Source organism: Brassica napus, chromosome C7 (assembly GCF_020379485.1).
Source record: "Brassica napus cultivar Da-Ae chromosome C7, Da-Ae, whole genome shotgun sequence".
NCBI classification, from domain to species: domain Eukaryota; kingdom Viridiplantae; phylum Streptophyta; class Magnoliopsida; order Brassicales; family Brassicaceae; genus Brassica; species Brassica napus.
The window spans coordinates 2,671,716-2,699,332 of NC_063450.1; the positions used below are offsets into that span (position 1 = coordinate 2,671,716).

General features: G+C 47.2%; 1 protein-coding gene across 1 annotated transcript; it reads right to left on the bottom strand.

Moving 5' to 3' along the window:
- Window positions 1-87: 87 nt before the first annotated feature.
- On the bottom strand, window positions 88-27,397 carry LOC111215246 (axoneme-associated protein mst101(2)-like). Its single transcript, XM_048763889.1, has 3 exons — window positions 27,036-27,397; window positions 1,432-1,693; window positions 88-1,323 (listed from the first exon to the last, which is right to left on the bottom strand). Exons 1-3 carry the CDS (start codon window positions 27,395-27,397, stop codon window positions 88-90), a joined length of 1,860 nt encoding a protein of 619 aa, XP_048619846.1.
- Window positions 27,398-27,617: the final 220 nt, after the last annotated feature.

Below are 27,617 nucleotides of genomic sequence, written 5' to 3' on the forward strand. Positions count from 1 at the left end.
ATGGCAGATCTAACCAGTTCAGATCCCTCGACGTCAGACTCCAGCGCGAATTCGTTCTCTCCCCCAACAACTTCGTCAGTCACATCATCAAATACACTGTCCTCTCCATATGCCATATGGAGTCACCTCTTTGTTCTTTGACTCAGCCTGTTTTCGCTTCTTTAGCTCAGCCTCTTGTTTCTTCTTTAACTCAGCCTCTTTTTTCTTACCCTCAGCCTCTTGTTTCTTCTTACCCTCAGCCTCTTTTTTCTTAGCTTCAGCCTCTTTTTTCTTACGCTCAGCCTCTTGTTTCTTCTTACCCTCAGTCTCTTTTTTCTTCTTACCCTCAGCCTCTTTTTTCTTAGCTTCAGCCTCTTTTTTCTTAGCCTCAGCTGCTTTTTTCTTAGCCTCAGCCTTCTCCTTCCTGTTAAACGTAGCATCTGCATGCGCTGCTTTTTTCTTCTCATCGGCTTCCTTACCCTTAACAATATGATTGCCCCTGCAGCCGCGTCCATAGGCTGGAACCTTAGCATCCTTATCATCCTTAGTAGCCTTTGAAGGAGAAACTAATACGAAATCAACATGTTGACTATCAAGATCAGTAGCTTTAGCGACACTACCAAACTCCTCAGCCAAAGTCCTTTTCACCCCTGATTCCTTATCAAGCTCCTTCGCCAAATTCTTTTTCGGCCCAAAAACCTTACCAGGAGTTGCAGCTAACGTTGTACTATTGACAGACTTCTGCTGCGTTTGAACCCGCGGTGATGCCAACGTTAAAGATTTATCAGCTGATGGTGGAGAGGGGTTATCATTGTTTTCGGGAATTTTCCCAACTCCCATAACTTTCATACGCTCCTCCAGTAAAGCTTTCACGTTGTCATCAATGGTCTTTTGGTCCATCAATGGTCTGTTCCGGTCTAACTCGTAAGCTTCCAACCGTGAGTCAAATTGCTCAAATTTCCTGGAAATATTATCCAGAGTACTCTCAATGGTCCTCAGAGTCGCTTTGTTCTCCAACTCCAAATCTTTGCTACCTTCCTTCTCGCTAGAACCCTTTCCCGCTGCAGCAACTTCATACTCATTCTGTGTCTTAACTTTCTTCTGCTTCTTCGTGGGTGGCTCAGCTTCTGACGAAACTCCACCCTTCATTTTCTTCTTCTTCTCATTCCCCTTACCCTGCGCATTACCCTGCGTATTCCCATGCACTTCCCAAAAACCTTTCACAAATCTACCTGCATGTATGTCTGTTATCAAGCTAACGAGTTGTGGGTCGCCAGGTTCACCCGGCCATTTAGGAAACATCTCTTCAATTGAGTCCTTCAAAACCATTCTCCTCACACGCACCTGCAACACCAGGTTATAACACATAACTCAACCATCAAAATAATAAATCAGCCATCAAATATAATAAATCAGCCATAAAAAAACTAAAAACTCAGCGTTAAACCTTACCTCGCCATGCTCTTTGATTTCGGCAGCCAAGTTATCAAAACTTGCACGTGTACGCTTTCCATCCCATCGCAAAAGCGGAACGTCTTCATTATTCACCACCCTCCCAAAATTCTCACTGAAGCAGGCGACGGATTCATACGCCCAAATCAATAACGCGACGGTTATGCCGCTTATTGTGTATGGCCCTCCTTCTGGAGCCAACGGTTTAATAGAGTCAATGAGAACTTCGTACGCAGTCTGACTCCATGGATACGACCCATGGCTTCATCGTCGAATACCCTTATTGCACTTTCAGAAGGTATCCTTGAATTGTGATGCAAACAATAGACTCTTATGGCTTGAAGAAGTAGCAGTCCCAACCACTTATGCTTTTCAAAAATCCAAAGCGGACAGAACGCTAATGCTTCCTTCAGTTCATCTAACTTGGCTCCCATCCCAAGCGGCACCTTCAACTCCTCCCAAAACTCTTGTGGGAACCGAAATTCGCACCGTCGATTTCCGTTTAAATTAGGAAAGTAGGAGAACCCTAATTTCCCAGAGGTCCCGGATTTCTGCTAATACCACATGCCAAGCAATCAGAACACGAAACGAGAACAGTAATAAAATAAGAAATCGAAAAAGAGAGCAAGATAGTTCTTATTCCGAATCTGCATTTGAGCGTTTACAACAAGGTAAGTTCCTGGGCTACGAGAGCTGTCGGCGAGAATCCTAGTTCTAAAACCCTAAGACGGCAAAAACCTAATTGAGTCGCAGCTCGAATAACAATAACGGAAAATTGCCTAAAATCGCTCTAAGTGCTAAGTTTGCTGCAAAAAAGTCTCTCTGCCATGCCTCTCGCCTAGGACTCCTTATACACTGGCTCCAAGGTCGGTTTACGCTTTTCCCCTTCTGCCCTTAAGCCGCCATAGCATAAAAATGGAGATATTCCATTTTTTCCGATCTTCATAATTATCTTCAAAATTTCGTATTTATCCGCGGAAACTTGACATTTATCTTTCCTCGCGAACCAAGCGTAAACCGTCATGCGGCTTATGGGCTGTTGGTTAAGAAATCGTAAGTTGGGCATCGAGTCATGTCTTAGGTCCCTTTGGGCCGTCTTCCGACTCGAAGCGTTTATTACGGCTTCTTTCGATAAAGAACGAACTTTCCGCAGTTTTTACGGTAAAGTTTGATCGATAACTTAGAATGGCGGGGAACTTGAAATAGGTTCGCTATGGTCTTCGGGAGATAACATCGAAGGGTAGACGAGAATGCATGGACTAATGTCATATCGACGTTTCGGAAGAGCTCGGTCGCTACGTAGCGACCGAGCGGATGAACGTACGTAGCGACCGAGCTTTGGCTCGAGCTCGGTCACTACGTAGCGACCGAGCTTTTGCTCGAGCTCGGTCGCTACGTAGTGGCCAAGCTTTGGCTCGAGCTCGGTTGCTACGCAACACGCGTTCGGTTGCTGCGTAGCGACCCTTTTCGAGCTCTTGTCCGATGACTCGCGTTTTCTCTGCAAAGCTTTTCGTAAAAAAGAATCTATTTCAAAAAAGTATTTGTCGAAGAAGGTTTCTACATTTTCTTCTTCGGGGATTTGGACGTTAACTTCGTCGTAACCGTTTTCGACCCCAACAGTTAGCCCCCCAGCTCGTTAGAGTCGAGACTCTAGCGGGCGGTTTGACGATTTTGGCAAAGCTAGGCGTATTGAACGAAGGTTACTTCAAACTCCGCGGAAGAGAATTCTCGAGAAAGTGTTTATTAAAAAATATAAAATTCCCAGCCCATACTTCTATAAGTAGTGAGCTCTTGTCATTGATTTGCTCCACACCTTCCTTTCTTCAAACCTCCAAAACCTCTCTAGCTCCAAATCTCTTGTTTTTAACATGTCTTCTTCCCATGGTGACAAGCGAAGATCCGATGTGGAGATGGGCGAGGCCACCTCTCCGACGCTGATTCCGACTTCTCTGGTCGAAGCGCCGGCTTGCGTTGCCGACCATCTCTCCTTTCGAGAGAAATTAGTTCGTCGCCAAGCCGAGAAAGAACAGGTTCGAGCCGGCGCCGAGTTACCGTCCTCTTCTCCACTGGCCGTTGCTCTGGGTCATGGGACCGAGGGTGTAACTCCGCGAGATACGGGAACTCTCGTAGTTTCGGTCATTCCAGATGCTTTGGCTTTACCTGCTGGATCGTCCATGACTCTGATTCTCGTCGAAGATAAGGAGAGGGCTGCTGACTCTATGCCTCCTCCTCCGGCCAGGAAGGAGATCGTTCTAGCGCTGCGCGCTCCTAGTGTTGTTCCGGTTGCTCAGCCTAAGGGCCGGAAGAGGAAATTTACCAAGGGCGGTGACGGGGAATCTTCGCAGCAAGGAGACTCGAGCATAGCGTCGGGGCTTCGCGGAAAGGTTTGTCGCTCACTTTCTTTCTTGATTGCTACATATTTCTCTAAAAGACAAAGAATCCCTAACTTTCTTCTCGTTTCGCAGTTCATGTCATTGATCGACGGGATGATCATCGAGTGCGGTTCTGAGACCAGTCTTCTTGTCGGGGAGTTGTTGGAGCTGCAGGGTAGATGGTCTGAAACCGAGGCCATGCTGACGGCTGTCAAGGATTCTCACTCCGTGAAAGTGTCGAAACTTGAGGCCGTGATAGGGGAGCTCGAGAGGGACCTCGGAAAAACGGCGAGTTCATTGCTTAAGGAGAAGAAAGCCAGGAAGGCCAAATCTTCGGAGGTGCATCGTCTTCTGCGTCAGATCGAGGGTGATGCAGGATTAGCGAGCCGCGGGATTCGAGAGGCCAAGGACACTCTTCGTTCTGAGTTTCAAGCTCGCTTGTCGAAGATTTCCGCCTTTCTGGGCTCTCTCGAATGCATCCAGAACACGGATTTACCCTTGGCGACGATTGAGGGCGGGATGACCGTGGTTCAGTCGTTCCAAAGCGAGACTCCTCCGACCTTAGAGGCCGAAGAGGCCCGACTGTCCGGCTTCAAGGTAGATTTGGCAGTCGTGGATGGAGATTTTGATCTCATCCTAGCTGACCTGAAATCCGCGTGCTTTCTTCCGACGTGTTCAAAAGGCCTGGAGGGGAAAGATCCGGTGCTCGGAGAAGGCGGAGGTGATGCGGCTTCAGGCTTGAACGAAGTGACGGGTGAAGAGGGAGCGTGAGCTCTGAGGATGACTTTGGTTAGATCTCTTGCGGTAGATTTTTTTTTATGTTTGATGTTTCGGCCTTAAATGGCCTCATTTCGTGTTTTGGGACTAGCCGTATGTGGCTTTGAATCCCTGCCGCTCAGCGGCTTTTTTATGACAAGATGATCGAGTTGCATTTTTCAGAAGCTTTTGTATGGCGTGGAAGAAGGGTGATGAGTTGTCGTCTCATATCCTTCTTCGATGTGAAATGTTTTGTTCGAGATCTGTTTCGAGAGTTTTTCCGCGAGATATCGACTTCGCGGGATATCTGAAGATGTCGAATATAAACATAGAGGCATGGTTTTGGGATCTCGTATCTTTTGGATATCATGCCTTGAGATGTTAGAGACCAGTGCGCTGGGTTTAGGGCAAGACCTAGGTTTACTTTCGGTTTTAAGATTTTATGCGGTGACTAGCCGGCTATCGATTTATCTGTCGCGATTTTAACCTGTTTCGTACCGATTTAAAGTCTGCGATATGTTCTCGGCGTATATGACTTGTTAGATGTGGGAACCGAAATTCGCACTGTCGATTTCCGTTTAAATAAGGAAACTAGGAAAACCCTAATTTCCCAGAGGACCCGGATATCTGCTAATTACCACACGTCAAGCAATCAGAACACGAGAATAACAATGATAAGAATAAGAAATCGAAAAAGAGAGCAAAGTAGATCTTATTCCGAATCTGCGTATGAGCATTTACAACAAGGTATAAGCCTGGGATCGAGAGCTTTCGGCGAGATTCCTAGTTCTAGCAACCCTAAGACGGCTAAACCTAATTGAGTCGCAGTTCGAAATAACAAAAATGGAAAATTGCCTAAATTGCTCTAAGTGCTAAGTTTGCTCTGAAAGTCCTCTGCCATGCTCCTCGCCTAGGACTCCTTATATACTAGCTCCAAGGTCGGTCTACGCTTTTACTCTTCTGCCCTTAAGCCGTCATAGCATAAAAATGGAAATATTTCATTTTTCCCGATCTTCCAATTATCTTCAAAACTTCCGTATTTATCCGCAGAAACTTGACATTTATCCTTCCTTGTGGACCAAGCGTAAACCGTGCTGCGGTTTACGGGCTTTTGGTTAAGAAATCGTAGGATGGGCCTCGAGTCGTGTTTTAGATCCCTTTGGGCCGTCTTCCGACTCGACACGTTTACTACGAATTCTTTTTGATAAAGAACAAACTTTCCGCGGTTTCTAATCCGCGAAGTTTGATCGATGAATTTGAATAGCGGAAAACTTGGACTGAGCTTGCTACGGTCTTCAGGAGATAGCATTCTAAGGTTTGACGAGAATGCATGGATTGATGTCGTATCGATGTTCGGAATTGTTCAATCGCAACACAGCGACTGAACTTCGGCTCGAGCCCGGTTGCTACGTAGCGACCGAGCGGGATGAACGCTCGGTCGCTACGTAGCGACCGAGCTTTGGCTTGAGCTCGGTCGCTACGTAACGACCGAGCTTTGGCTTGAGCACGGTCGCTACGTAGCGACCGAGCGGGACGAGTGCTCGGTCGCTACGTAGCGACCGAGCTTTGGCTCGAGCTCGGTCGCTACGTAGCGACCGAGCTTTGGCTTGAGATCGGTCGCTACGTAGCGACCGAGCTTTGGCTTGAGCACGGTCGCTACGTAGCGACCTAGCTTTGGCTTGAGCTCGGTCGCTACGTAGCGACCGAGCTTTGGCTTGAGCATGGTCGCTACGTAGCGACCGAGCGGGACGAGTGCTCGGTCGCTACGTAGCGACCGAGCGGGACGATTGCTCGGTCGCTACGTAGTGACCAAGCTTTGGCTCGAGCTCGGTCGCTACATAGCGACCGAGCGGGACGATCGCTACGTAGCGACCGAGCTTTGGCTCGAGCTCGGTCGCTACGTAGCGACCGAGCGGGACGATCTCTCGGTCGCTACATACCGACCGAGCTTTGGCTCGAGCTCGGTCGCTACGTAGCGATCGAGCTTCGGCTCGAGCTCGGTCGCTACGTAGCGATCGAGCTTCGGCTCGAGCTCGGTCGCTACGTAGCGACCGAGCGGGACGAGCGCTTGGTCGCTACGTAGCGACCGAGCGGGACGATCGCTAGGTCGCTACGTAGCGACCGAGCGGGACGAGCACTCGGTCGCTATGTAACGACCGAGCTTTGGCTATCGCTCGGTCGCTACGTAGCGACCGAGCGGGACGAGCGCTCGATCGCTACGTAGCGACCGAGCTTTGGCTCGAGCTCGGTCGCTACGTAGCGACCGAGCTTTGGCTCGAGCTCGGTCGCTACGTAGTGACCGAGCTGGACGAGCGCTCGGTCGCTACGTAGCGACCGAGCTTTGACTCGAGCTCGATCGCTTCGTAGCGACCGAGCTTTGGCTCGGACTTGGTTGCTACGCACCGACCGGACAGCGTGTATGCGTGGTAATTACGCAACGGTTGAGCTTGGTTTGAATTTTCAAGGATACTTCTTCGTAAAAACTTCGTGTTTGGTTATATTTTACGAAAGTTACATCTTCCTTTTTACTATCTCTTTTGGAAATACGATCTCCGAGGATTTACGGATGGTAATTCCGTCGTAACCGTTTTTGACCCCAACAGTTAGCCCCCCAGCCCGTTAGGATCATACATCGTAAGATCCTAGCGTGCGGTTAGGCATGTTCGGCAAGTTAGGCGTGATTAATGGAATTAATATCCGAAAGTCCGTGCTTGAACAGTAAATCCTCATGCTTATAAGAAGGGAGGTAACTTGTTTCATAATTTTTTCACTTTCTTGTCTTTCTCTAAGATCTTTCTTAAGAAAAAATTTTCTTTCTTTCTCTCCACCCTTTTCCTCTATTTTCTTAGGAGAAGTTTAAAGATGTCGAGCAAGAAAAAGATTGCGAAAAAAGGGTCTTCATCCGCGAGTGCTTACGAAGAGCTCATTGTTCCGAAGATGGAGTTCGTGCCTCACTCGGTACATCCTGCCGAGAACGAGGCATGGTGGGTTGCTCATTATGGCTCGTTGACCCCTCCCAAGGAGAAGTCGTTCCCGGTCCTGACCCATCGTGGAGTCGAGAAAGGGGATGCAAGCAGGAGTACCGACGAGTTTCTCGCGATCATGCGATCGTTCTACCATATCCCGGATGCTGTGGAGTTCCGGGTTCCTCGCCGTGGGGAATGTGCTAACAGCCCCCCAGAGGGTTACTTCACTTGCTACGAGGCGTTCGTAGTGCGTTGTCGCCTATGGTTCCCAATACCCAAAATTCTCGTCCGAGTGTTGGACCGTTTCGAAGTTGCGATAAGCCAGTTGACTCCCCTTGCCATTCAGCATCTTATTGGGATCCTGATCCTAAGCTACGAGCATGGCCTTTCCCTTTCCGTCGATCATTATGAAGCGCTTTTGAGGCTTCAACTTGTCACAGATACGGATAAGCATAGGTTGGTCCCTCGGAAATTTATGTCAGTGGTTAAGAAGTTCATTTCGAACTTCAACTCGTGGAAGAAGTTCTTTTTCTTTGTTCGTATAGACGCTGCGTCCGTCGAAGAGAGTTGCATTCCACTGTTCCGGAGGTTGCCGAATGATCGTCCCTTCATCAACCCTCTTGCTCCGTTCCCTGAGGACATCATTGCGGTGAGGGATCTTCTCAGGAACGGTCCCTTCTTCTGGACTTCTTTTACGCCGAAGAGGGTTCGGAAGGCACTGAGATTCGTGCAACCCGGTCCTGCTTTGGCTGCGGACACGGGAAGCGACTCCGAATCTGACGACCAGAATCCCGTCGAAGCTCCAACAGCTGTGCCGGAGTCGAGCTCTCGGAAGGGAAAAGATGTCGATCTTGGCGACATAGAATTTTCAATGGATGACTATATGCTTCCAGGATGGGATCCGAACCTTGCTTACGGCGATGGGAGTGGTTCGAGCAAGGTCCCTATTCCGGATTTCGATGATTTCTTTGCTGATCTGCCACCGGGTTTCGATGCTCCTCCTCCTACGAAAGAATCGGCGAGGCCGAGAGTCGTTGCGGAAGGATTTCGCATCATCAATGGGATTAGTTTTTTGAGAATTTTTTGGTGATTGTCCTATGTATATATTTATAACATGTCAATCGATTTTGTAGGGCCTGAGCTTGCTGGGCTCGGCCATTGAGGCGGGCCATAGAGAAGCCTTGGTCTACCGCTTCAAAGCGGAGAAAGCGGAGCGGGATCTCGCTCGCGTGCAAGGCGAGATGTTGGAGCGAGAGGCGCAACTTACTCGTGATCATGCGCGGGCCATCCGCAAAGCGGAAAGGAAAGGCAAGAGGGAAATCGTCGAGGTGATGAAGACTCGTGCCTCTCAATTCCAGGTTGAGTATGGGAACCTCAAGAATGCCTTTACCTTGGTGGGTAACTTTCGTGAGTGCCGCGGTTCGGTCGGAAGTCTTTGGAGGACGCGAGCCGATGACTATGCGTTTGAGGAGGAAATGAGCTTGATGAAGAGTGGGATGAATGAACGTGCCCACGCTGAGGCGCTTATCCCTCCGATCGACGAGCGGATTCAAGGGTTCTGGGATTCCATCCCGGTTTCCCCTGATACCGAGGAGGTTTCGACTGGGTTTCCCGATGATGGCGAGGAAGTGGATCGTCCCGCGGATGCGTTCGGTGCTTCGTTGTCCGGGGACTTTGACTTTGGATTATGAGAGGTGGAATAGTTATCGAAAGAGAGATGCTCGTCTTTCTGTTTCATGTTTATGGCCGATTGTGGCCGAGAGATTTGTACGGGCCTGTTTTGGCCGTTTTTATCGTTTATCGGGATTGGCCGTTGGTGGCTTTGAATCCCCTTACCGCTTTACGCGGTTATTTATATGATGAATGTTTTCGTTTTCGAGTTTTCCTGAGTAGGTTTGAAGTAAATATGAGTTGTCGTCTCATATTTAATTCCGATGAGACGTTCAATCTGTTGGTTCGTTCGTGATTTTCGTAAAAATTATTTATCTTTACGATTTTCGAGAACATTGAGATACGAACGGAGAGACATGGTTTAGGATCTCGTATCTTTTAGATATCATGCCTTGAGATGTTTGAGACCAGAGCGTTGGGTTTAGGGCAAGACCTAGGTTTACTTTCGGTTAAGGTTTATGCGGTGACTAGCCGGCTATCGTTTTTCCTGTTGCGATTTCTTCCTGATTCGCACCGATTTAAAGTCCGCGATATGTTCTCGGCTTATATGACTTGTATGGTACGAATCGAGCATCTTCTCAGAATTAACTGGAAGTGCTAAACCAAAATTTTGGATTTTTGTTGTAGCGCGCTTTTGTCCTTGTGCTGGACGTTTTTAAAGATCAAAAGAGTGATCGAATTGCGTTTGTTTAAGACGGCTGGCGTGTTCGTCGGGGCCAATCGACGAACGGGGTGTAAGGTTTTGGTGGTCGCGTTCGGACAATTTGTTCGTATTATCTTCGAATTTTAACTTTGCGACGTCTCGCAGTTGTTTCGAGGATTATACGTGTATCTTTGTGCGTTTGAAGGATGATGATTTTTTTACGATTTTTGGGCCGGATGAGGCTGCAGACAAGAGTCTTAATGTTTCCAGGCGTGTCCTGAAAATTTTTGTGTTTAACTGAAGCGTAAACGTTTTCCGATAAAAAGGACAACGTATATTGTAGTAAAAGTTTTTGAAGTTTCTTAAAAACTCGATTACAATAATGGCGATTTTTTAAGTGGGAGTATACGAGTATACGCACCCACTCCCCCCCTTTTTAGAGAGGGGGATAGCTGAACTCGTCTTTTGACGAGCTGCCTACGTACCCCTTTCGAGGATCAAGCCATCTCGTAGTTCTGTTTCATGCCGCGAGTGTTCTTACTCGGCGGTAGATGTCGCGATGTCCGCCTTGACCTTGTCGATCGTGGCTGGGTCAACGCTATTTTCCGGATGTTCCGGTTGAGTTGTAGCGTGGGCTTCAGACTTGTGTCGAGCTTCGACGTCCGATGCGTTTGCGTTGGTAGACGTTTTTAATTCGTTTTTTCCCGGGGTGCTTTTGGCCGAAGATTGGTCTATCTTCGTGCGCTTGCCGTTTACAGCTGCAGAAGTCGTGATTTGCCTTAACTTGTGCTCTGCGAGGAAGCATAGCCGCGACTGTTTTTGGCACCCCCAGATGGCCGCGACTCCGCTTGGGGTTGGGAATTTGAGACCCAGGTGGAAGGTTGACGGAACTGCCTGCATGGCGTTGAGCCATGGGGTTCCCATGATCACGTTGTAGATAGCGGGATGATCGACCACCGCGAACTCGACGATTTTCGTGATCTCCTTGGCCATGACTGGCAATTGGATCGATCCAAGAGTCATCGATACTTCGCCTGAAAAACCCGTGAGTGGTTTTGGCGTCGGAATTACTTCTCCGAGTTCGATGCTCATCCGTTTGAGAGTGTCGCGGAAGATTACGTTGACCGTGCTTCCCGTGTCGACGAGTACCCTTCCGACTTCTAAGTCTCGTATAACGAGATCTATGACGAGCGGGTCGCAGTGAGGTTGATCGATGCCGCCGGCCTCTTCCTTTGTGAAGGTGATCGAGCAATTTTGGCCATCTCGGGGAGGAGACCATGTAGACCAATTTGCGCTCGACTCCGCCTTCCGTTGGTAAGCCTTGATGGCCGACACAGTGTCGCCGCAGTATTGTGATCCTCCGATGATCATATTGACTCTGCGGCGATTGTTATCGTTCCCTTTGTCGTCTGGCCTCCTGCCGCGTTTATCCCCAGGCTGGTTTTGTTGAGGGGATTTTTCAGCGGACGGATTTCTGTCCGTCTTTGGAGGGCGATCAGAATCGAGGATCAGATCCTTGACGCTAGTTACTTCCGAGAGCTCTCCAGCGAGTAGCTTCGCGGCCAGTCTTGCTCCCAAGACTTTGCAGTTGGTTGTGGAATGTCCTCGGGATTGGTGGAACTCGCAGAAGGTGTTTTCGTCATACCCTTGATTGCGAGTCCATGTGTTGCCCGTGGTCCGACCCTGATCCGAGTTGATCGCATAGTTATGCGCCCCCTGGAGATCTTCCCCCTCGTGATGGACGTACTTGCCGTTACGAGAGTTCTTCTTTTTCCCTTTCGGGTCCACGTCTTTCGAGGATGGTCTTACCGCCTTATGTTTTTGCGATAAGACTTTAGTTTCCTCCTCTACTATGATGTAGTCCGTTGCTTTGTGGAGGGCGTCCTGGATCGTTCGTGGTTTGTCGAGAGTTATCCACTTTCTGAATTTCGACTTGTACCAGAGCGTCTTTCTCAGCGCGTCGATGGCCACTTTGTCGCTTATCCCACTGACCCTTGACATTATCAGCTTGAACCGACTGATAAACTCGCGGAGGGGTTCGTCTTCCCTCTGGGAGAGACTCCAGAGGTCAACATCGGAAGTTTCTCTGTCTATGAATACAGAGTATTGCTTGAGAAATTCCGATGCGAGCTGTCGGAAACTCCCGATGGTGTTACGACGAAGGCGTGCGAACCATTCAAGTGCTGCTCCTTCCAGGTTTTCAACGAACAGGCGGCAGTAGCCGGCATCCTTTTCGCCGTCCTTCAGTCTAGCTCTTCCCATCGCGATGTGGAAAGCCTGAAGGTGCGCTTTTGGATCGGCCGTACCATCGTACTTCGGTACTTTGATTTTTCCCGGATCGGACACCCTCATGTCCGAAATGCGATTGGTAAAAGGGGTCTTCCGAGCTCCTTCCAACAGTCGATCGATTTCGGGGGCAGCACTAGTAGCATGATGGATTTGAGACTTTACGGCCCTCACTTCTGCCGCAGTCTTGGTGATGTAGTCGCGAAGATCGCGGATATCCGATGTCTCGTCAGTAGATTTCCGAGCCTGTCGGCGTTTACTGCGAGTGAGCTCGGTTTTCTTTCAGCCAGCTCCTCCTGTTCGTTCCAATAGGCGATTTCTTCCTCTTCCGTCATTGGTTTTTCGAACGGGGAGCCTTCCCGAGCAGATCGGCTTCTGGTCCTTCTCGGATGTCTGTCGACGTCCTCGTCGGTGTCGTTGGAAACATCGCTAGGATCCAGGTCAATGTGTTCGGCTTCGTTATCCTCCGAGTCCTTTGCAGGGGGCGGAAGACTTTCAGGGTTCCCCTTTTCGATGGGAGATTTCTCGCTAGGGTTTTGACCGGAAGGTCGTTCCCGCGCGACTCCTGATCTGTCGAGTGGGGTAGCGAAGTCGAGCCTTTTCCCGCGGATTTTGGTGGTTCCGCGGGGGCGGATTGCTTGGGTCCTTGCCGTTAAGGTTTCAACCTGTTGGGTCAAGGTATTCACGAGCTTATCCTGTTCTTCCGACCTTTTCTCATAGGTGGCGAACATCTTTTTAAACTCCTCGAGCGTCGCGGCGTTGGCTTGTGCGTTGGCCGCGGATACGTCCGCTACTGGAGTGTGGAGATCGGTGCCGCTGCCTCCGTTAAGAGGAGTTTGCACGTTATCCGCGTCGTTAGTTGACATGTCTGATCGAGAGTGATGTGGCTTTTGCGGGTTAGATTGATCCGTACCCCCCCCTCCTTCTAGCGCCAAACTGTGGGAACCGAAATTCGCACTGTCGATTTCCGTTTAAATAAGGAAACTAGGAAAACCCTAATTTCCCAGAGGACCCGGATATCTGCTAATTACCACACGTCAAGCAATCAGAACACGAGAATAACAACGATAAGAATAAGAAATCGAAAAAGAGAGCAAAGTAGATCTTATTCCGAATCTGCGTATGAGCATTTACAACAAGGTATAAGCCTGGGCTCGAGAGCTGTCGGCGAGATTCCTAGTTCTAACAACCCTAAGACGGCTAAACCTAATTGAGTCGCACCTCGAAATAACAAAAACGGAAAATTGCCTAAATTGCTCTAAGTGCTAAGTTTGCTCTGAAAGTCCTCTGCCATGCTCCTCGCCTAGGACTCCTTATATACTAGCTCCAAGGTCGGTTTACGCTTTTACTCTTCTGCCCTTAAGCCGTCATAGCATAAAAATGGAGATATTCCATTTTTCCCGATCTTCCAATTATCTTCAAAACTTCCGTATTTATCCGCGGAAACTTGACATTTATCCTTCCTTGTGGACCAAGCGTAAACCGTGCTGCGGTTTACGGGCTTTTGGTTAAGAAACCGTAGGATGGGCCTCGAGTCGTGTTTTAGATCCCTTTGGGCCGTCTTCCGACTCGACACGTTTACTACGAATTCTTTTTGATAAAGAACAAACTTTCCGCGGTTTCTAATCCGCGAAGTTTGATCGATGAATTTGAATAGCGGAAAACATGGACTGAGCTTGCTACGGTCTTCGGGAGATAGCATTCGAAGGTTTGACGAGAATACATGGATTGATGTCGTATCGATGTTCGGAATGGTTCAATCGCTACACAGCGACTGAACTTTGGCTCGAGCCCGGTTGCTACGTAGCGACCGAGCGGGACGATCGCTCGGTCGCTACGTAGCGACCGAGCTTTGGCTCGAGCTCGGTCGCTACGTAGCGACCAAGCGGGACGATCGCTCGGTCGCTACGTAGCGACCGAGCTTTGGCTCCAGCTCGGTCGCTACGTAGCGACCGAGCGGGACGATCGCTCGGTCGCTATGTAGCGACCGAGCTCAGAAGAAGTAACCTCAAGGCATCTCTCGCGACGTCTCGCGATGCCAAAGGCTGCTTCTCCCTAACGACTGATTTATTTTCGAATATCGAAAAATTTTTGCGGATAAAAGATAATTTGCTTGGTTAAGACATGTCGGAAACATCGAAGGCGCGGTCAGATGTTTTCGAGTTTGAGAGTATACGAGTATACGTATCCACTCCCCCCCCCCTTTTAATGAGGGGGGACAGATGAATTTTCCTTCCGACAAACTGCCTACGTACTCCTTATGGGAACAAGCCGTCTCGTAGTTCGGTCATTGTGAGTTGGTTTGTTTAGTGATAGTATTTTTTGAGATGCATCGCGTTCCAGGTCTTTGGAATTTTTATGCTTTGCATGTTGGCTATTTCGTAGGAGCCCGGTCGGACGACTTTTTAGATTTTATAGGTCCTTCCCAGTTTGCTCCGAGTTTTCCCGCGTTTCGTTCATCGGTGTTTTGGAAGACTTTGCGAAGGACTAGATCTCCCTGATTAAATCTGCGATTCCGTACGTTGGAATTGTAGTACTTTGCGGCTGCGTGTTGGTAATTTTGGATTCGGATGAGCGATCGATCTCGGCGCTCGTTAATGAGATCGAGATCGTCGAGGAGCATTGCGTTGTTGAGATCCTCTCGTTCGGGAAGTAATCTTCTTCGAACACCGGGGAACTCTACTTATGCGGGAATCATGCATTTCGTTCCGTACACCAGAGCGAAAGGGGTTTCTCCTGTTGCTCGCCTCGGGGTGGAACGGTGGGACCATAGGACTCCCTCGAGTTCGTCGGCCCACCTGCCTTTTTTGGCCTCTAAGCGTTTCTTCAGTCCGTCGAGAATGGTTTTATTAATCGTTTCAGCTTGTCCGTTACACTGCGGGTACCTGGGCGTTGATTTGTTAAGCCGTATCTTCCATTTTTCGCAGAAAGCCTCAAACCGGGTCGAGATAAACTGAGATCCGTTATCAGTTACGATTTCGTAAGGAACTCCTTGCCTACAAATGATGTTTCTCCATACGAAACTTTCAACTTTGTCATCTTTTATACTTGCGTACGAATCTGCCTCTACCCATTTTGAAAAGAAATCGGTGAGGACTAAAAGGAAACGCTTTTGCTTTGAATTATGAAGGGGACCAACGATGTCCATGGCCCAACGCATAAAAGGATAGGGCGATGTGATGGAGGAGAGAACTTCGGCTGGTTGTCGGATTGTTGGAGCATGCCTCTGGCATTTTTCGCATTTTCGTGCGAACTTCTCGCAATCTCTGATCATCATTAGCCAGTAGTATCCATGGCGCTTGATTTTCACTACCAGTGATCTTCCACCGGAATGATTGCCGCAGGACCCAGAATGTACTTATTCCATCCCTTTTCTCGCTTTTTCCCCTTCCAGTCACGTCATGAGTGGTCCGGAGAATCTTCATTTGTAAATTTTACCGTCTACTGTTACGTAGCGCGCTGCCTGTGTTCGGACTTTGCGGGCTGCCCATTTCTCGATGGGCAGGTGTGCGTTGATAATGTAGTCTCGAATTGTCTGCAGCCATGGGGTATAGCAGCCATAATCAGATTGCTCTAATTGCGGTCCTATCGTAACTTCTTCTTCTTCGTCATTTTGGCCTTCTATGAGGTTGACGACGATTGGTGGTCCGATGCTCGGATGTTCGATGAACTCGACCGGAATTACCCTTTTAAGTCCTGGGTCAGAACTTGATGCTAAGGACGCGAGAGCATCTGCCTGGTACGTTTTCGGAACGGGGAATTCGCGTAAGGGCAAAACAGTCAAACTTTTGAGCTAGTTTTTGGACCAGTTTGAGGTACGCGTCCATCCGTTCGTCCCTGGCTTCATACTCTCCGCTGAACTGACTTGCCACTAACTGGGAATCGCAGTAAGCGTGGATGTTTCGTATTTTCAAGCCGTGAGCCAAACGCAGTCCTGCGACGAGTGCTTCGTATTCGGCTTCGTTGTTTGAGGCGTGGAATTCCAGCCTGAATGATTGCTCTAAGATCTCGCCCGTCAGAGATGTGAGGCGAATTCCGATGCCTGACCCCTGCTTGGATGAGGATCCGTCGACGTGAAGGAGCCAAGTGGAATTTGGTTCCTCGTTGGTTATGGTCTCTGTCGGTAATTTGACCAAGAAGTCCGCAAGCACTTGTGACTTTGCGCTTGTTCTTGGTCGGTACTCGATATCGTACTCGCTCAGTTCCACCGCCCATTTGGCCAACCGGCCCAATTGACTCGGGCTATGCAGAATCGTTCGTAGGGGAAAAGTCGTGAGGATGACGATTGTGTGGGATTGGAAATATGGTCTTAGTTTTTGGGCCGATGTTACGACAGCGCATGCTAATTTTTCCATTAGCGGGTATCTAGTTTCGGCATCCAGCAAGGTTTTGCTTATATAGAAAATAGGTTTCTGTTAGCCGCGTTCTTCCCTGATCAGCACAGCGCTCACAGCTGTTGCTGATACAGTGATGTACAAGAACAAAGGTTCCCCCTCCACGGGTTTTGCGAGGACTGGAGGGGAAGCTAAATACCGCTTCAGCTGTTGGAAAGCGTTTTCGCATTCTTCCGACCATTCGAATTTTTTATTTCCCCGTAAGACATCATAGAAAGGCAGGCACTTGTCTGTTGATCGTGAAATAAACCGGTTAAGTGCCGCGACTCTACCGGTCAGCCTTTGGACTTCCCGCTTATTCTTCGGCGAAGCCATCTCGATCAGTGCGTTGATCTGTTTTGGATTAGCTTCGATGCCGCGGAATGTGACTAGGTAGCCGAGGAATTCCCCTGATGCCACGGCAAACCTTCATTTTGTCGGGTTAAGCTTCATGTTATGGGAATTTAACTGCGGGAAACATTCCTTGAGATGTGATACGTGATCCTTTGTGTGGGAACCGAAATTCGCACTCTCTATTTACGTTTAAATTAGGAAACTAGGAAAACCCTAATTTCCTAGAGGTCCCGGATATCTGCGAGAGCCAACGGCAAGTGACCAAAATAAATGCGGAAATCATGAAAAGATAACAAACGAGTTTAGAGAAAACAGTAGATCTTTTTTCGAATCCGCGTAAGAGCGTTGCGATCATTACAAGGGATCGTAAAAGCTTTGGCCGCAAAGGCTGTCAGCGAGTTACCTAGTTCTAGCGGCCTAAAAGCTCAAACCTAGTTGACTCTCAGCTTGATAACAAAAGACGAAGAAAATACAGAAAAAGGTTTTTGATTGATTTTGGACTGAACCTTATGAAAGGCTGCCAACGTACCCCTTTCGAGGATCAAGCCGAACGTAGTTCAAGAGTGAACCAAGAGATCGAACTACTTGTGCACGTTCATCTGGTAATCGGGTGCCAGTCATGGAAATAGAGCATATCAAGAATAATGCCTCAGAGTTTCTAAGTGCCGAGAGTTCTGTGTCTAAAAAGTTCTCTCTCGTGCCTATCGCCTAGGACTCCTTATATACTCGCTCCTAGGTTGGTTTAAGCTTTTTCCTCTTCTGCCCTTAAGCCGTCATAACTTAAAAATGAAGATATTCCGTTTTTCCCGATCTTTCTAATTATCTTCGAATACTTTGTATTTATCCGCGGAAACTTGACATTTATCTTTCCTTGCGAACCAAGCACAAACCGTCCTACGGTTTATGGGCTTTTGGTTAAGAAATCGTAAGTGGGTTTCGAGTCACGTCTTAGGTCTCTTTGGGCCGTTGTTTGACTCGAAACGTTTATTACGGCTTCTTTCGATAAAAACAAACTTTTCGTGGTTTTTATCGTAAAGTTTGATTGATGACTTCGAATGACGAGAAACATGAAATGGGTTGGCTACGGTCTTCGGGAGATAACATTAAAGAGTAGACGAGAATGCATGGATTCGTGTCGTATCGATATTTAAGAAAGCACGGTCGCTACGTAGCGACCGAGTCGTGTGTGTGCTCGGTCGCTTCGTAGCGACCGAGCTATGTACGTGCTTGGTCACTACGTAGCGACCGAGCTTCGGGGAGAGCTCGGTCGCTACGTAGTGACCAAGCCGTGTACGTGCTCGGTCGCTATGTAGCGACCGAGCCGTGTACGTGCTCGGTCGCTATGTAGCGACCGAGCTTCGGTGAGAGCTCGGTCGCTACGTAGCGACCGAGCCGTGTACGTGCTCGGTTGCTACGTAGCGACCAGCTTTTGCGCTGGGGTCTACGCGGCAACCTTGTTCGCGTCTTTCTCCGATTTTTCGTGAATGTGTTTTCTCCGCAATATTCTTCGTAAAAATAAATCTTTATCCAAGATTTATTTTTCGTAAAAACGTTTATGCCGATATTTACGGACTTTCAGACATTGATTTCGTCGTGACCGATTTTGACCCCAACAGTTAGCCCCCCAGCTCGTTAGAACCATGAGCTTCTAGCGTGAGGTTTTATCGAGTGGCTTGGCAAGTTAGGTGACTTAGGCAGGATTAATGGTCGAAAAGGTCCGTGGTAAGTGGTCTTCTCGCTCTTCTAAAAGTAGAACGCGATAAGATTGGGGCTGCGCCTTATGACGGCTGCCTACGTACCCTTGTTGAAGGGATTAAGCCTTTCGTAGTTCCTCTTGGAGTTAAGGTTTGTATGACTAGTTTTCCAGCGAGACCTTTACGGTCTGGTTTTTATGTAAAGGTTGTCAGGGGTGTTGCTGCCAATGGCATTTTATATGGGTGTAGAAGGAAGACTACGAGTTGTCATCTCGTAATCTAACTCTGTGTGAACTGCTATATCCGTGATCTGTTTCGAGAGTTTTCCGCAGTGTGTAAACTTGCGGGATTTCTGAAGACGCTCGAATATTGGCAAAGAGACAAATTTTGGGATCTCGTATGAAGGTTTTTGATACTATGCCTAGAGATGTTAGAGACCAGTGCGCTGGGTTTAGGGAAAGACCTAGGTTTACTCCTTGTTTTAGAGGGTGCGATGACTAATTCGACTTACGTATCCCGTTTCAGTTTCATCCTGATTCCATACCGATTTAAAGTCCACGATAGGTTCTCGGCTTATACGACTTGTATGGTTGGAACCGAGCATCTCTCCAAGGACAATTTTTAAGCCTCCTGGAAGTGCTGACCAAAAATTTTGGGTTTCTTTTATACCGCTATTATCCTTGTGTCGGATGTACGAGAGTCATCTCTACGAGATGGCTAAGTCCGTTTAGGACGTTAAGAGTTTGTCTATTTGAGGACGTTCCGTACAGCTATAGGAGCTCTGTTACGAGTTTTCCTTACATGCCACATTTTACGAGTAAGACACAGCGGGCTTAAAGTGAATTGTAGTATATGGAACTTGGTCGATTTTTGACAAGTGGAACCTTTCCGTTAACTGTTTGGTTGTTAGGACTGAGTTTTGTTATGATGAATTTACCGTATGATTCCCGTTTTTGGGTGGTAAGATAATTGTTTGTGTAATCGTTACTTGGCGTTTCAAGACAAATTCCGGATTACCGTTTAGCGGTCAAGTTATTGGAGCGGTTGTCGCTCAATTGTTTTCGCTTTGCATGAAGGCTGTGCTCAGCTTTATAGCCAAGGATGTTGTTGCCAAAGGATTAGACCATGACACTTTTGTGCTGTCAATAAGGTCAAGTCGGTTAGAATCATCCTTAAAGGGGATGTTGTAACCTAGTTCGGCTTCGAAGGAAAGGCATAATTGGGCGAGTGACGAATGGCGTTTATCGAGATTGATAGGCCGAGTATGCCCATGGTGGTAGAAAACGTTTTTCCACTTTAGGGTTAATTTATACGATGAAAGTTTCGTATAATGTTTCCTTTATTCGTATGGAAGTTGTTTCCTTTGTTTCCGAGGGAGATAAAGCCTAAGAAGCTCGATACAGAGCCCGTGCGGGGTGATTTCCTGCTAGGACGTGACCAAGCGGAATGAGAGCGGATGCTAGTGAGTCGCGAGGCTAAAGAATGAGACCTTTCAGATCGTGGTTCGAGGAAGTAAAGTTTATATTGGTCGTCCAATGTCGGATCATACAGCTTGGTTTTTTCCTATAAGGAAAGTACTTTTGCGTAAAACATGTTACATTTACTTTCGAAAGTTACTTCATATGACATGATCTGATTATACGAAGGATTTTTTGCGTAAGTAACGGGCGACCGGTTTTTACGAATTTATTAAATTGACGCGACATATGGAGATGTCAAAATAACGATGTTTCCGCAGATTTTCGAGAAACGTTTTCGCTTTTGTTTTTATTCTTCGGTGAAAGTTTTTATGAGTCATTCATGGAGTTTTACCAAAGGTTATTTCACCGAGATCTAGTCGCGAAACGTTTTTGCAAGTTTTTTGAATGAATCAGTTAAACAGCGATAGACTTAGTCGACGAGCGGGGAGCACGTGTTCTCTTTGTCGTATTTTCTGTTACTTTTGTTCTTGATTTTGCTTTGTCGCAAATGTTTTTGATGTTTTTCTGTGAGTCGGTTGGTTCAACGGAAAATGAGAGTAATGCTTTGATGCCTGAAGATTTCTCGTATAATGATTATTATACGAAACTCGTTTTATCAAATCGGAAACGATCTTTATGACTTCAGCAAATCATCGACTTTAATTCTGAAGTTTGGCAGAGGTTTTCTAAACGAATGATTGCGATGATAGATGCTGTATAGTCTTTGAGAATTTTTCCAACATGGTTTGGATCAGTTCCTAGCGTTTAGACGAATCTTAGATTGTTGTTTGCTTTTAGGATGATCTTGACGAGACATCGCATTGTATGAATATTTTTCCGCATATTTCTACGAGAGTTTGCTTTGTCGAAAGCATTTTCTTGTCGAAAGTGTTTTCTTGATCTTGACGATACATCGCATTGTTTGAATATGTTTTTGAAGTATGGGAGTATACGAGTATAGTATACGCACCTACTCCGTCCCTTTTTTCTCGAGGAATAGAATGATCGACAGTCCGAATCGGTTTGAAGACGACGCTTGGACTGTGATTTGGTTGTTTCCAGGTTGAAGACTTGGAATATGTCGGTTCCGAGAGAATTGCCAGAAACGAATCAGTTTTAAGACGACGTTCATGTCTCTAGTTTTTTCTCTCCTTAGGAAGCGAGCTTGATATGCATGGCGATCGTTTCTCGATTTTCGGAGAGTTTAGATCGGTTTGCAAGATCTGGACGAACAGTTATGGGACAATATATCGAGACAGGAAAAATCACCTAAGACTTAGTTCGCTAGACTATCCACCTAGGTTTTACGTTCCCTAAAGTTCTATGGCAGTCTCAAAGGCGTTTTTATTTCTTAGTAATTTCCTACGAAAACTACAAGTCTGATTTCAAAAATTTCAAGTTGCAAATACCTTAGTTCTCTCGAATATGCAGTTTTGTCTCTTCTCAGTTTTGCTTGCTCATTTCCCCTTCCTCTTCTTGTGTATGTTCGCCTTTTTCGATATTGGTGTTTATCCTTTGAAACTTGGCATTAATCTTCCGAACTTAACTGATACGAAGTCAATAAAAAGGTTCAACGTAATCGTATAGTTGAGGCGGCTAAGGTGTTAAGTTAACCGTTGCCGTATTATACGATTAATCTGAATCCACGCGAGAAAACTAGTCTTTGTGGGTTTTTTTTTTTTATCGTAAAGTTTCAATGGTAACTCCAATCAAGACGAAACAAGAGACGTTTCGATCGAGATTTGAAGGAGAACACAAAGATGGAGGTAAGGGTGAGTAGGAACAAGCGAAGGAGTTTAGACGAGTCTTACTTGTTTTCGTCGTAAAATCTCAACGGAAACTCCGATTGAGACGAAACGAAAAGCGTTTCGATCGGGATTCAAAAGAGAACACAAAGGAGGAGCTTTTTGAGATCTGACAGGTCGCTATGTAGCGAGCTGGAGGTCTGACAGGTCGCTACGTAGCGAGTGAAAGCAAGCCAAGAAGAGTCCTACTTGTTTTCGTCGTAAAATCTCAAAGGAAACTCCGATAGAGACGAAACGAAAAGCGTTACGATGAGCATTCAAAATAGAACGCAAAAGAGGACCCTATTTAGTCCTGATAGGTCGCTACGTAGCAAGTGGAGAGTTGGCTTGAGCTCGGTCGCTATGTAGCGACCGAGCTGTGTGCGTGCTCGGTTGCTACGTAGCGACCGAGCTGTGTGCGTGCTCGGTCGCTACGTAGCGACTGAGCTGTGTGCGTGCTAGGTCGCTACGTATCGACCGAGCTGTGTGTGTGCTCGGTCGCTACGTAGCGACCGAGCTTGGCTGGAGCTCGGTAGCTACATCGCGCCAAGCTGTTTGCGTGCTCGGTCGCTACGTAGTGACCGAGCTTGGCTTGAGCTTGGTCACTACGTAGCAACCGAGCCGTGTACTTGCTCGGTCACTACGTAGCGACCGAGCTATGTAATCGATTTGTTGCGCTTCCTTTTTCCGCAATTAACCTAGGGGTTTTCTGCGGTTTTTGGGAGAACAAGTTTTACCCTTCCAAAATGTTTTCGGAAAACGTGTTTTGGTAAAACCCTTACGCATTGAGATTTCTTTTGTTCGGTAATGAGCCAAACTTATGGGGTTTGATAAGATTTATCGTTTCCCTTTATGTTTAAAAAGAGAAATCGCGAGCTCGTTTCATTGCACTTCCTGTGGCGAAAAATCGCAGCAAGGTTTTCGATTTTCTCAAGAACTGTGGCGTTTGCATAGGCGTTGGCAATAGGCGCAGTGGCGGCTGGAGTTTTCTTACCAGCGTTGTTGCAAACTGCGATTTTCTCTTTCGTATTTCCAGACATTGTTTTGATCAAGCGTTTTGCGGCTATGAGTTAGAGTAATCCATACCCCCCCTCCTTCTAGCGCCAAACTGTGGGAACCGAAATTCGCACTGTCGATTTACGTTTAAATTAGGAAACTAGGAAAACCCTAATTTCCCAGAGGTCCCGGATCTCTGCGAGAGCCAACGGCAAGTGACCAAAATATATGCGGAAATCATGAAAAGATAACAAACGAGTTTAGAGAAAACAGTAGATCTTATTTCGAATCCGCGTGAGAGCGTTGCGATCATTACAAGGGATATTAAAAGCTTTGGCCGCAAAGGCTGTCAACGAGTTACCTAGTTCTAGCGGCCTAAAAGCTCAAACCTAGTTGACTCGCAGCTCGATAACAAAAGACGAAGAAAATATACAAAAAGGTTTTTGATTGATTTCGGACTGAACCTTATGAAAGGCTGCCTACGTACCCCTTTCGAGGATAAAGCCGAACGTAGTTCAAGAGTGAACCAAGAGATCGAACTACTTGTGCACGTTCATCTGGTAATCGGGTGCCAGTCATGGAAACAGAGCATATCGAGAATAATGCCTCAGAGTTTCTAAGTGTCGAGAGTTCTGTGTCTAAAAAGTTCTCTCTCGTGCGTCTCGCCTAGGACTCCTTATATACTCGCTCATAGGTCGGTTTACGCTTTTTCCTCTTCTGCCCTTAAGCCGTCATAACTTAAAAATGGAGATATTCCGTTTTTCCCGATCTTTCTAATTATCTTCGAATACTTCGTATTTATCCGCGGAAACTTAACATTTATCTTTCCTTGCGAACCAAGCACAAACCGTCCTACGGTTTATGGGCTTTTGGTTATGAAATCGTAAGTGGGTTTCGAGTCACGTCTTAGGGTCTCTTTGGGCCGTTGTTTGACTCGAAACGTTTATTACGGCTTCTTTCGATAAAAATGAACTTTCCGCAGTTTTTATCGTAAAATTCAATTGATGACTTCAAATGACGAGAAACATGAAATGGGTTGGCTATGGTCTTCGGGAGATAGCATTAAAGAGTAGACGAGAATGCATGGATTCAAGTCGTATCGATTTTTAGGAAAGCACGGTCGCAACGTAGCGACCGAGTCGTGTGTGTGCTCGGTCGTTACGTAGCGACCGAGCTTCGGTGAGAGCTCGGTCGCTACGTAGCAACCGAGCTTCGGTGAGAGCTCGGTCGCTAAGTAGCGACTGAGCCGTATACGTGCTCGGTCGCTACGTAGCGACCGATCTTCGGGGAGAGCTCGGTCCCTACGTAGCGACCGAGCTGTGTACGTGCTCGGTCGTTACGTAGCGACCGAGCTTCGGTGAGAGCTCGGTCGCTACGTAGCGACCGAGTCGTGTACGTGCTCGGTCGCTACGTAGCGACCGAGATTTGGTGAGAGCTCGGTCGCTACGTAGCGACCAGCTTTTGCGATGGGGTCTACGCGGCAACCTTGTTCGCGTCTTTCTCCGATTTTTCGTGAATGTGTTTTCTCCGCAAGATTCTTCATAAAAATAATTTTTTTCTAAGATTTATTTTTCGTAAAAACGTTCATGCCGATTTTTACGGACTTTCAGACATTGATTTCGTCGTGACCGATTTTGACCCCTACACTTTGCTTGGAGGGATTTGACGAGCATGTCGTCGATATAAACCTCCATTGTTTTACCTAGTTGTTTAGAGAACATACGGTTCACGAGTCGTTGGTAAGTTACGCCAGCGTTTTGAGGCCGAAAGGCATTACCCTGTAGCAATAGGTTCCGCGATCGGTAATGAACGCAGTCTTCTCGCGATCGTCAGGGTTCATCATAATTTGGTTGTAACCTGAGAAGGCGTCCATGAAAGACAGAAGTTTGTTTCCTGCCGTTGCTTCTACTAATCGATCGATGTGTGGCAGGGGGAAACTATATTTTGGACATGCCTTGTTTAGGTCGGTAAAATCCACGCAAACTCGCCATTTTCCGTTTTTCTTTTTGACTACTACAGGGTTGGCGAGCCAGTCAGGATACCTCACTTCCGTTATTGACCCGACTTTAAGCAATTTTTCGACCTCGTCGTTGACCGCGGAAGCCCGTTCAGGTCCTAGCTTCCGCCTTTTTTGTTTGACGGGTTTGAAAGTCGGATCGATATTTAATTCGTGACACGTTATGTTAATGTCAATCCCTGGCATATCTTTCGCGGCCCATGCGAAAGTATTGAGGTTCTTTTTTAGACAGGTTATGAGCTCTGTCCTCAAAGGCTCGCGGAGATTGGCTCCGATCTCGACGCATCGTTCTGGAGATGATTCGTCGAGACAGACTGTGACCACAGGTTCGCAAGTTGGTTCGCGTTTTTCCTCTAGGGGCGCGATGTTACGAGATTGCCAGAAGAGTTCAGCCGAATCTTGACTTCGCGAACCCCGGTCGGAGACCTTTTTCTCCGTTTTTCTAGGAGTGGTTTCGAGGTCTGGTCTTTTTCGTTTTTGTTCTGCGGCGTAACACACCTGTGATACTCTTGGGTTTCCCCATATTACCTCGACTCCGTTAGGGGTTGGAAACTTGAGGCAAAGATGGTACGTTGATGGGATGGCACGCATGGTCTTCAACCATGGCGTTCCCATGATAATGTTGTAAGATGCGGGACGGTCGACGACTAGAAAATCTGTGACTCTTGTCACGGTTCCGGCTGTGACTGCGAGAATAATCGACCCGTAGGCCATGGTCGTTTCTCTCGAAAGTCCCAGTAGTGGGCTAGGGTATTTCACGATTCTGGATTGATTGATCCCCATTTTCTCGAGAGTATCTTTGAAGATGATATCGACTGAACTTCTGGTGTCGATTAGTACCCTAGCGACATCGATATCTCGGATCGTCAGTTCGATAACAAGGAGATCATTTCGAGGTATGGCTCGATCGACTGTTGCTCCCCCCTTGAACGAGATGACGTTCACGCACGTTGAGTCTTGCATATCGTTCCTGATCGTTGAGTGGCTTTTGCGGGTTAGATTGATCCGTACCCCCCCCTCCTTCTAGCGCCAAACTGTGGGAACCGAAATTCGCACCGTCGATTTCCATTTAAATTAGGAAAGTAGGAGAACCCTAATTTCCCAAAGGTCCCGGATTTCTGCTAATATCACATACCAAGCAATCAGAACACGAAACGTGAACAGTAATAAAATAAGAAATCGAAAAAGAGAGCAAGATAGTTCTTATTCTGAATCTGCGTTTGAGCATTTACAACAAGGTAAGTGCCTGGGCTACGAGCACTGTCGGCGAGATTCCTAGTTCTAAAACCCTAAGATTGCAAAAACCTAATTGAGTCGCAGCTCGAATAACAAAAACGGAAAATTGCCTAAAATCGCTCTAAGTGCTAAGTTTGCTGCAAAAAAGTCTCTCTGCCATGCCTCTCACCTAGGACTCCTTATATACTGGCTCCAAGGTCGGTTTACGCTTTTCCCCTTCTACCCTTAAGCCGCCATAGCATAAAAATGGAGATATTCCATTTTTTCCGATCTTCGTAATTATCTTCAAAATTTTGTATTTATCCGCGGAAACTTGACATTTATCTTTCCTCGCGAACCAAGCGTAAACCGTCATGTGGCTTACGGGCTGTTGGTTAAGAAATCGTAAGTTGGGCCTTGAGTCATGTCTTAGGTCCCTTTGGGCCGTCTTCCGACTCGAAGCGTTTATTACGGCTTCTTTCGATAAAGAACGAACTTTCCGCGATTTTTACGGTAAAGTTTGATGGATAACTTAGAATGGCGGGGAACGTGAAATGGGTTCGCTATGGTCTTCGGGAGATAGCATCGAAGGGTAGACGATAATGCATGGACTAATGTCGTATCGACGTTTCGGAAGAGCTCGATCGCTACGTAGCGACCAAGCGGATGAACGTTCGGTCGCTACGTAGCGACCAAGCGGATGAACGTTTGGTCGCTACGTAGCGACCGAGCTTCTGCACGAGCTCGATCGCTATGTAGCGACCGAGCTTTGGCTCGAGCTCGGTCGCTACGTAGCGACCGAGCGGAACACGCGTTCGGTTGTTGCCTAGCGACTCTTTTCGAGCTCTTGTCTGATGACTCGCGTTTTCTCCGAAAAGCTTTCCGTAAAGAAGAATCTATTTCGAAAAAGTATTTGTCGAAGAAGGTTTCTACGTTTTCTTCTTCGGGGATTTGGACGTTAACTTCGTCGTAACCGTTTTCGACCCCAACAACTCTTTGTATTGATCAGGTTCAAACCTTTCTGTTGGCAATGGACCTGTGTTTAACCCAGTGATCTCACCAAACTCGAGCAAGCTAAACCTGATAGCCTCATCAACCACGAGACACCATATCTCCTTCTTATGTACTCGCAGCTGTCTACATAGTAGATAGTGTACGGTCCTACCAGACCATACGCTTTCGCGTCCAGCTAGCCTAGCAACTACTCCAATGGGAGAGTTCACCAGTTCTTCCCACACATCAAGTCCAATTGTTTCTCTAATGTGGGGGAAAGTTCCTAGACGGAAATTGTGATTAATATCTTTTTTTTCCAGGTTAGAAGACCCTTCAGGGTAAAGTCTTGGAGGGTAATCTCGTGATTTAACTTCAGCAACATCCATCTGAACATATAACCCAACAATAAATCAGCCACAAGATAACAATAACACATCCGTACTATAACAATAACTCAGCCACAAAATGTTTGAATAACTCAGTCACAACATAACAGTAACTCAGCCACAACATAAAAGTAACTCAGCCACAACATAACATTAACTTAGTCACGACACAACGATAACTCAGCCATAACATAACCCTAACTCAGTCACAACAAAACCC

What these genes read in the sequence shown, in the direction of transcription:
- LOC111215246 (XM_048763889.1), bottom strand. Translation starts at nt 27,397, where the DNA reads ATGGATGTTGCTGAAGTTAAATCACGAGATTACCCTCCAAGACTTTAC. An exon ending in GGTCCATTGCCAACAGAAAG is followed by an intron (nt 1,694 to 27,035) that starts GTTTGAACCTGA and finishes TCGACGATGAAG; the next exon opens with CCATGGGTCGTATCCATGGA. An exon ending in AAATCAAAGAGCATGGCGAG is followed by an intron (nt 1,324 to 1,431) that starts GTAAGGTTTAAC and finishes CTGGTGTTGCAG; the next exon opens with GTGCGTGTGAGGAGAATGGT.